Source organism: Etheostoma spectabile, chromosome 4, assembly GCF_008692095.1.
Source record: "Etheostoma spectabile isolate EspeVRDwgs_2016 chromosome 4, UIUC_Espe_1.0, whole genome shotgun sequence".
NCBI classification, from domain to species: domain Eukaryota; kingdom Metazoa; phylum Chordata; class Actinopteri; order Perciformes; family Percidae; genus Etheostoma; species Etheostoma spectabile.
This window is the reverse complement of record NC_045736.1, coordinates 7,578,122-7,588,762: the sequence shown is the minus strand read 5'-3', so window position 1 is coordinate 7,588,762 and position 10,641 is coordinate 7,578,122. Positions and strand designations below refer to the sequence as shown.

General features: G+C 38.9%; 1 protein-coding gene across 1 annotated transcript in view; it reads right to left on the bottom strand.

Annotated features, from left to right (window-relative positions):
• Window positions 1–8,345, bottom strand: part of igsf8 (immunoglobulin superfamily, member 8) — a 15,087-nt gene extending 6,742 nt beyond the window's left edge. Inside the window, exons 1-5 of the mRNA XM_032514747.1 lie at window positions 8,146–8,345; window positions 7,836–7,966; window positions 4,599–4,979; window positions 2,718–3,179; window positions 321–499 (exon numbers count right to left, since the gene is read on the bottom strand). Coding sequence (XP_032370638.1) covers window positions 321–499; window positions 2,718–3,179; window positions 4,599–4,979; window positions 7,836–7,884 — 1,071 coding nt within the window. The 5' untranslated portion in view covers window positions 7,885–7,966; window positions 8,146–8,345. The remainder of the gene's footprint in view (window positions 1–320; window positions 500–2,717; window positions 3,180–4,598; window positions 4,980–7,835; window positions 7,967–8,145) is intronic.
• Between the last annotated feature and the right edge of the window lie 2,296 nt (window positions 8,346–10,641).

Genomic DNA, 10,641 nt, shown 5'->3' with positions numbered 1-10,641 from the left:
ACGGTTTGGGAGTTATAGGGCCAAATGCGCTTTTTCTGCTATAGCGCCACCTTGTGGTGAAAGTAGGTCATTTCTTTTTGCGTCTGAGGTCTTTGCAGCGTTTTGGACCAGTCCTGAAAATGGCACACCGCCACCATGTACGGTTTAGGCTGTAATGGTAAGTTTTACGTGGAGAGGAATAATAATACTGGAGAAGAAGAATCCTTAGCAAAGCAATAGGGTTCCACAGCCCTGCTGTGTGAACCGCGTAGCCTTGCTACTGCGGTCCACGCATCCTCAGGCTTGGATCCCTAATAAGTCAGCATAATGGGACACAGTACCTCAACTCCCCCGGTCCCAGTTACATCGCTGCTTACTGATCCCCTCTTCATCCACTGAACCAGCAGGCCCGAGTTAACTTCAGACGGCAGCCCCAACACTTCACAGGTCAGGATAAGAGGGGAACCAACTTGCAGGATCACCCCTCCTTTGGGTGAGGATGTTATACTCAGAGACTCCGCTGGTGAATTAAAGAGGTAAAGGGAGACAACTTAGTAAAAGTGAAAGTACAGGAAGTCCTCTGTCATGGAGGGCCTCAAACAAGCACTTAGATTCTGACAGTAAATGTCTTCACAGGAAGCAGTATAGGAGTATAATTACTTCAGTAATAAAACTCTGTAGTACATTTTATATTTATGGCTCAGGTTAAAATGGAAGACCGCCTTAACCACAAAGCAACCATTAGAAATTGGTTATTACAGCATGTAACACAATGGAACACAATCAAAAAATGATTAGGAAAATTATATTATCTGTATATAGCCGGCTGTATTACATTTTCCAGATCAGTGAAAGTGTTTTAAAATAAATCTGAGGGGTCTGATGCTTTAAGGGATGGGAAAGCAGGAAAAACACATTTGTACTTCTCAAAATAATGTTGTTTTTTTTTAACTTTGCTTTAATCTTGATTTTCTTTTGTCATGCAAATGTATGCCTTCTAACTTCATGCCTACTAAAATTATTTAAATCACATGTTGGTTGAGCTGACACACTATTGATAGAGTATATGCAATCAGTGATGAGCGGTCACAAGACCATATTCCTAACCTGATGCACACTCACTTTTACAACAGAGAAATAATCAAAAACCATAATAATGGTATTATATTTTAATTATCTTAAACTTGTACCACAATTTTCTATTATTGCTCAATGAAAAGGAAACTGATTGCTAAAATTACTGTGTGGAGATACAAATAAAGCATTGTGTAATGAATTTAAGGGGTTTTGATATTAATAACCTGGTATAATTAAAATATATAAACACTGGTCAATTGTCTGAGCACAGTCCCATTTAACATTTCTCTAAACACAGGTCGTGCTAGAATAATAGACACATTATTTATGGGAACAAAAGGAGACTCGTCAGACTATTGTATTAGTCAGACAACAGGGGCCAGAAAATACAGAACTAAATAGTGCTTGTCAGCGAGTGTTGGAAAAAAACAATGCATGCATCAATAACATTCAGTGCTTCAACTTCAGCTTCAATTTCATTACTGAACAGGAAAACAATTGACCTAAATAAATTGTTGTTCCAGTACTTAGTACTAAGAAGTTGTTTGTACCTCATCATTAACATAATAACAACAATTATAAAAGAAATATTAAACTTATACACAGTATTTCCCTCTAAACAAACATATTAAGAGATATATATATATAAAAAGATGTAGTCATCCTCTTTGTGGGCTACAAAAAGCCAAGGTGGGAGGAAAGATTACTTAATCCTTCAGATCTAAACAAGCTCTTTAGAATTTAAAGTGAGCCAAGCGGCAGCCAGCTATCAACCTGTCAAATCCAGCTGGATAATCACCAAGAGAGCAGAGCATCAAGCTTTTCAGTCAAGCAGTTTGACAGCAGACATCATGAACACAAAGTGAGTTGAATTTAGTTAGTTAGAATAGTTTTAACTTCTCAAATTTGCTGCTTAAATTATAGTAAATTGTATGATACACCTAGTCACCTCGGGCTCCAAGTATTGTGATGGGCATCTTTCATAGATGGCCATCAGTAGACAAAAAGATTAATTGATTAATCTAGTAAATAGTCAGCAGATTAATCGATAAAAAGAATAATTGTACTTGCAGCTCTAATAGTAAGATGTCCATCCATCCACCCAGCCAGCAAGGGAGGACAACCCAGCTATCCAGGCAGCTAATCAAAAAGCACTTAAATCAGCCAACAAACTTGACTAGAGATGTGTATCCAGTTACGTGTTTAATCAGCCGCCCTACCTATCCAGTCGGTACACTAATCTGTCAGCCATTCAGTTAAGCTGTAAGTAACACAAACATTCAGGGTTTTATCCTGAAATCTGGAAAGAGTCCAATGTAATTAACAACACTAGTCCAGGCCGACTGACGCCACGGAGAAAGCATATAGAGTCCTGAACTGACACGTACAAACCAAATTTCAGCTGTTTTGCCTTTGTTGTCTCTGGTTTATTTTGTAACTGGGGCAACCAACTTTATTTGATAACTTCTTTCCACAGTGTGATGTAAGATTTGATTACTACCTTCATCCTCCTTCAAATGTATGTTGTTTAAACATTGATCACTGAACAAAATAATGTGCAATATGCTTGTTGCAGTATGACTATGGCATTTGCCACATGCTGTCATATACATGGCAAATTTTGGCCTAAATAAATGGCACAGTTTCAAAGTCACACTAACCTAGTTGCTGAACGGTCAAGTTGCCAATATCCAGCGTCCTCTGTGCTATCTTCTGCCACGATCGATCAGGGTCCCGAATCCACTGCGAGGCTTCACAGAAATACGAGCCGCTGTCGTCCGGCTGCACAGCTCTCATCTTCATCACGTACATATCCAGTCCCGCCTCCCCATTCCTCTTCTCCAATGTGATCTCTCCATCACTGTACCGCTTCTTGTACAAATGTCCAGGGATGACCCTCAGCAGCTTGTCGATGGAGATAATCTCTCTAACGGTGCTGACCTCCCCTCCTGTTCCACTTCCCAAACCCTCTCCATCACTACGCTTCCCAAACATAATGGACAGATGGGTGAGCTGCTCCGATTGGATGCCGGCTGAGCATGTCAGCGTTAATTCGGCCCCCTCTGGCACAGGCTGGCCGGCAAGTACGCGGGAATAGCTAATCTGGAGTGTGTCGGGGATCACTGCAGGTGAACAAAGAGACAGAGACAGACAATTACATTACAATAAGAGGCCAAAGGAGCCAGATGGGAGGAAAAAATATGCCAAGTTTAAATTGTATTGCCTGTGTGCTGTTTAGACATTTCTTTGTTTGGAACCTGAATGCAAATCATGAAATAGGTTGCTGAGAATGACTGCAAGCCGTTTACCACCCTTAAATTTGGGCACTAGCTTTGTCAAAAAAAGTGGCATTAGCTGGCTATAATGAAGATAACACACTTTAGCAGCAAAACCTACACCCAGCGTCTTACAAACATAAACTTAATGGTACACAAAGAAAATAGAAAAAGAGTTGGAAGCCATGTGGAAAAGTGACAAAAAATGTTGGATAGCGTGAGTAGCGTGATAAATCTTTGTAAAAAGAAAGAGTAACAGAAAGAAAAAATCCAGATGGCAAGTATAAATAACAGCTCAGACATTAGGAATGCCATTATGTGTTATAGTAATAATAATGAATAAATGTCATCCATCTGGCTGACATACTGCAGAGTTGCTGATAACATCTTGTCATATGGTAACCCCCATGACAGAACTGTAATACAGTTTGCTGGTTTCCACTATACGTCACAGCTAAACTATGATGAGTTTGGGACTTGGTTTGGGAATCGTTTGAAAAAGTTGCAGTTGTGTTATAATACAAGAGTTTTGGTACCAATACCAAAACAATTATTTTCCAATGCTTTACTGTAATAAATATGTCCAACTTTTTTTCAATTAGGAAGAGAAACTAGTGCTCTCAGATGTTGAATGTTGTTTGAACACAAGCAGCCGTACAAGAAACTACATAATTCACTTAACTCAGGAACGATCTGATCAAAGAATAATATCACAACATTTATTTCATGTATTTTAATAGACCTATTGCATCTGTTTTAATTTCTTTCTAAAGGTGATGTTACTAATATTCTACCAATTCTACTTTATCATTCTGCTTTCATCTGTATTATTGATCCCTGCTTACTTTCTTCATCTGTTTTATGTCGGAGTTGTATGTTTGTGACCTTTGTTATAAGTTCTATGAACTGCTGCTGCTATCTTGGCTCTCCTGCAAAAGAGAACTCTAATCCCAGAGAGGTCCCTCTGTAGTGATATCTATGTATTTTATATTCAACAAATCCCACGAAAAGACTAAAACCAACAATGAATAGATTTCACTACAACTATGATGTACCTTATTCCTGTGTGGAAAGGAACTCTTATCGTTCCCCCCAAAACTATTCAATATATACTCCATTTCATTCAATTTTATTTAAAGTGTCAAATTATAACAGAAGTTTTCTCAGGACACTTTCTAGATAGTGTATGTCTATACAACATGTCATTTACAGAAACCCAGCAATTCCCATAAGAGCAATTGAACGTATTACATATATCTCTCTTACCTTTGACAGGCACTGTGGCGCTGTAGTTTCCTTGGTAGGTGCTGTCTGTGCTGGGTGTGTAGCACTCGTACTTCCCCTGGTCTTCAGCCCGGAGCCTCTGGATCACTAGCCGGACTTTGTCCCCTGAGTCCCTCTCCACCCTCACCTCCCCACTCCTCACCCGGGCCAGGAAAGGGGCGTAAGGGAAGCCCTTGTCCCTGGTGGACACCACTCCAATCTGTCTCCCAGCAGCATCATCTCTGTACAGGAACCACTCAAAGTCCTGCGTACGTGAGCCTTCGAACCCTGATACAGTGCAGGGCAGGGAGAGGGGGAACCCTGCAACGCGGTAGATGGTCCCAACAGGAACAGATACATCGCGACACACAGCGTACTGGAGCACTGTGAAAGAAAAATTGAGAGACAGCAAGAGTGTGAAAGATGGTGATGAACGAGCAGGAAAAATTGGAAACAGTAACAATGTAAATTTCTGTTGGTCACAGTATTAATGTGCGGCATGTTTGGTACATAGGCTCTCAGATCAATATCCTGAGCTCATGATCGGCTAACAGGGAATCAATACATTAAATAGCATAGGAGAAAAAACACTCGAGCAGGGGCTAGGAGTGGGCCAGCTTCCTCTAAATACAATGACATTTGTTACAAATTAAATACAATTGTCTTAGTGAGATTCCTGGCATAAACTATTGGCAATTTGGGTTAATTCAAAAGAAACATTTCACTAACAAAAGAACTAAAACTAGTTTGTTCTCTCACAGTGCCACATTGATCTAGTTTCAGCTGAAACTGGTTGTAACTCACTCCAATACAGTTAAAATAACATTCAAAAAGTGCAAATGCTGTCAATAACAATAATTATTTTTGTTATTGATTCAAATTAAAATTATATTCTCAAACAATTCATTAATAAGTCTATAAAAAGATCAGAAAACATTGATATGCTCATTTTAATACCTCATATTTTGAGCAGCTGTGTGAGTATACAGTATTTAGAAATGTTAAAATACACAAGTGACATTTTTCAGTGCCTAAAGCAGCAAGAACAGAAGTCACTAAGTGCATTGTTTTAGAATGAGCTAAAGTTAATATCTCCAAACTGCAAATCACACTGTAACTGACTTCACTCAGCTATAGAGCCCTGCTATTGAAATATGAAACCCCTTTTTTCAGACACAGGCAATGAAACTCATTCCATTCATATTCTCTCATGATAAGGGTACGTACATAAAGTAATAATGTTTCTCTTTCAGAAGAAGGAAGCTGATAAAAGTGAGACGTCATCAAGCATTGTTTAACTGGCTCTACAGACTTGTTCATTATGGATTTGTATTATTATTTATTAATTATTTAAAGCACACATTTCTGATCACTTTAACCAAAGGTAGCCAAAGAGGCCAAAAAATAACAAAATGGACATTAGATAAAGAAGAATTTACGAGCAGCTGTAAAACAAACTATGAAAGTTGTGAAGATTAAAAACTAGGGACACACCAGTCTTTTTCTCAATTCAGATGCCTTAACTCAGGGTATTAGCTAATACCAAGTAGCACTGCTCTCGTTTCCCCCAAATTAAAAATCAAAAAGCAGAAACACTGATTATTTTACAAGGACATTAAAACAGAAACTGTATTTACTGTGGCTTGGTCACATCAGAAGTGAGTACCGGAGTTCCTATTAAAAAATGGTGTAAGATAATTAAATAAATTCAAAGCTAGAAACCCCAAATAGCTCACACAAGTTAAAATTGATATAATTGGATATTTATTGACATTTTATTTTATTAATGTGGACAACCAGCCAGTGGTCACAATACTGATCTCTTATCTAACTTGTTCCATATTTTGGGAAGAAACCATAAAAACATGTTTTATTGCTGGTTGCCTACCAACTTATTTAATTTTACAAGTGGTGCTAAAAGCTGAGAAAGAAAATCATCACTTTAAAATTTAAATAAGGGGTAATTATCCTGATATAACAGCCAACAAACACATACCCACAAACTGACACTGAAAAAAGGTCAGCACCAACTAACACACACCCTTTAACCCTTCACCTAAAGCTGATCAAACTACCTGAATAACTAGAAATACTAGATGGGGGAATTTTGACACTCCACGCCTGTCTGTGTCTGTGTGTGTGTGTGTGTGTGTGTGTGTGTGTGTGTGTGTGAGACCTAAAGACAACTGGAGCTTTCACACAGGCCGAGTCACGGCCTGATAACAACACGCCCATAGATAATGACATGGAGGACTAGCGGGAGACTTAAGCGGATCACGTCCTAATTAACATTGGGCTCAGACTGATAGGGCTGGGAGACACCGCAGCTCATGATAATGCTCAGTTCGGCCTGGAGTAGAAACTGTGCCACACGGAGGAGCCCCAATTTTCTTATTAAGAACCCAGATGCATGTTGGACCACAAGACTGATACAAGGAACCCTATCTATTTAGTTATTAGATGTGATTCATATAATTATTATTAATGTGAGCAGGGAGATGAAAACTCATTCAGTCATTCAATCTGATATGTTCTCTATAAACTGTTTTTTTTAAACGTATCTAAAATGTGAGGTTATCTTTATCCATCTCTGCTTGGTATGGTTAAGTGTCATATTCTAAAATAACGTCTTATTTATGTAGTGCAGCTGACCTTTTCAGAATTTTTGTCACTCTTTAAATTTAAACAGCATTCAAAATTGTATTGCCATTTCAATCATAGCTGGTAGGAATTTGCTTTTGGTGGAGTAACCTAAAACAAAACACAATAAGGAGATAAAACAAGTGATAAAAGCATAAAATGGCAGAAGTCAAACTATGAAACTAGAGGCATTAAAAAGGGTATTTTCATTGTGTAAATAGCATTTAGAGCCCTACTGATATAACTTCTGATTGGGACTTCCTGGATGCCACCAGGAACTCATTTTCCTCAGTCCTCGGTGACTTTAGTTTGATGGTCAGAGGACTGTCCTGTCACTTTTGCATTTGGATTGTTATGTAATCAAACAGCAGAACACACACATGCGATAAGGTGTCCCACAGAAAGCTGCCCTAGGTTCACATGCACAAAAAATGTCCAACTCATGAGAATAAATCTGCAAATGATATCTAAATGAATATAGTCGGATTGATCGGTCGGAAGAATCATCCAAATGCATCTCCATGTGACAGATGGCGAGGCGGCTTTAGCCATTGTGTGCAGAGCAAACAGGTACAACGCAGACTGCACAGCTGTACTCACCCCAGTGTAGAAATACGAGCAATGCTGTTTTCATCGAAGCCATCATCATCCAGATGGATTACGTTGACTCAGATTTCTCTCTCCGTGTTGCTCTGAGCGTTTATCGCCTATCATCCCGCCGCGGAGGCCAACTGGAAAAAAACAAACGGAACGACAAACATGATCGATTTATTTTGTGAAGGAAAATAAATGATAACGTGCAACAGCAATGCACCGATTACACAGAGAGGAGAGAATGAGCGCCACCAGCTAACTGCATGGCGGATGAATGTTAGTAGATGTAAACGAGCAACGCTGCAAATTTAATCACCTTATTCATGCACTTTCGCATCTCCGACAACACACCGTCTGCTCCATAGCATCCCGGTTTGCTTTTAGATTATACCGCCTCGATAAGCATTCAGTCCAGCCCAGCCACGGAGGGGTTGGCGTACGGGAGCGTGGTTTGTGTTTGTCTGTGTGTGTGTGTGTGTGTGTGTGTGTGTGGTGGAGGAGGAGAAGGAGGAGGAGGAGTAGGAGTGGATTCAAAAAGAAGGAGGAGCATGCATGCAAAATAGGCCCCGCAGATCGGTTCCTGAGCGAAATGTCAAACTGGTGCCATTGGTCAAGAAAGCGACGGTGATATTTTTGAACCAATGATAATAGATTGCTGTGAAGTGTTTTAAACAGTAACGTCAATCCGCGAGGGGGCGCACATGGTAAAGGTACAGAAGTATTCGCAGAAAAGTCCTTTTTCTGCATGAAATGAGCTTACTGGACATGTAAGTCTGGAGCATCAGTTGGCATACCTGATAATAGGCTAATTAATTATTAAATAAAAAAATTGAATTAAATAAAAATTAATTAGCAGATGTTTGGTGCCTCTACCTGCTCCTGATGGTAAAACGAAAACCAATTACAGGTGCAACAATGTTGGGGCTCATTTATGCAGTTTCTGGAGGGGGGGGGGGGGGGGGGGGGGGGGGGGGGATTTTATTGCGGCTTTGTAGTCCACCAGTTCCCTTTTTTCATTATTCTTTCTTATCTATTTTCAATAAGATCACTGATCCTATTTTTGGAAGGTGGGACCATTCTGCAGGAAATGTACCCATGCATGTACTTTTTTTTCTGAAACGCCACGATGGGAGTCAGTGTGTTACCATAGCAGTACCACTAACATATCTACATCTGGAATATCTTCAAATGCCTATATATAGCTACTTATTGATGTGCCTTGTTTTGTTTTGCTCTTTTATATCGTTGAATTGTTATTGAAAAACTCAATAAAAACTTTTGTCCAAAAAAAAAGTGCAACGATGTCTCTGTCTTTTTCAGGTCTGTAAATATAATAAAAATTGAACCTTTTGTTTAATTTTTACGTTTTAAAATGCATCATTGCTGCCAAAACTGAAAATCAAAATAAAGACTCCATGGCTAATAGAGTAGCTACTCCCAGGTGTATCCATTCAATAATGAAACTGAATTGAAAATTGAGTTTGCATTGTCATTTTCAAATTGGCAAAAAAAAAACTACCTAACAATGCAAACTTGTTTGTTTTTTAATTTGAATTGCATGATTTTTATCTTATCTTAAAAATTAAAATGGGAACGGCAGTTCAGCTGCTCTGTCACCTACCCATCAAAACCAGTAGGCAGGATATACATCACATTCATTTGGCTGAAGTCAAAGGAAATTATCCTACTGTCTGGATTGCTAATCAATCCAAAATAAAGGCCCACTAGGTACAGTACAAAGCACAGGTGCAGAATAATAAAATGAATGATGGCTGAATCCCATTTAGCTGCTACAGTTTCATGGTCCTGGTGTTGTGCACTGTCCCACTGTCTTGGCCTACTGAGGCAGTAGAACAAAGTCATTGTTAATGTTATTAGTAACACTTAACAATAAGTATAATAAGTAAAAATATCTGCTGACAAAAAGACCTGTTGCTCACAGTTAGCTCTGTGCATGTGAATGTACAGACCTGTGTTATTTTTGTAAATTGTGTGTATATGTATGCCGTCAAGCAAGTTTGCAGTTTTCATATATTTGGGTGTATTTTTATACACATGCCTTGTGTGTCTTCATGTATACTGAACATGTGTTTGTGTGTTTGAACGCTTGCTCATATTTGTGTGTGGTGCATTCATCATGGCCATAAGAATTGCAGATAGTATATTTTTATTCAACCACGAGATGGCGCCAACCAATTGCCATATTGAGAGCTCAAAACATCTACACATCGAGGACATAGTAACATATGTTCCTTCAAAACAATAAACATTAGAACATAAAAAGACTTGCTTCAGATTTGCTGTCTGTCAGTGTTACCCTTTGAATGATAATATTAAGATGCTGATTGATAATGAAGACAACTTTTAGTGAAAGTACACAACATACATTGATATCCAACTATTTTTAGTTATTGGTTCCTAAACCCTGAATCATCCAAACAGTATGTGAGGCTTTTGCAACAACAATGTTCACGAGCTGACAGTGATGTAAAACAGCGATAAAACCCAACTAACATTTCTGTGGCCTGCAAATGCAGCGCTGCTACATTCCCGCCTTCTCTGTCTCGTTTGTTTTTGTTTCCCTCAAAGGATAGGCAATATATGAGTCTAATCAGTTATTTAACTAGTTTTCCACACTTTAAGTGGAGTCAGGAGAAATATTAACGCTTATTAGAGTAGAAAATATGAGAAACATTACAGCCGAGTGGGGCAGGATGTATGCTCCTATACGTGGTTATTGTGAGGATAATCTATGTTCATTGGTGGCTCAAGCCACTCAGATGCTGCTTACTCTAAAGAGGATTTATGCCAT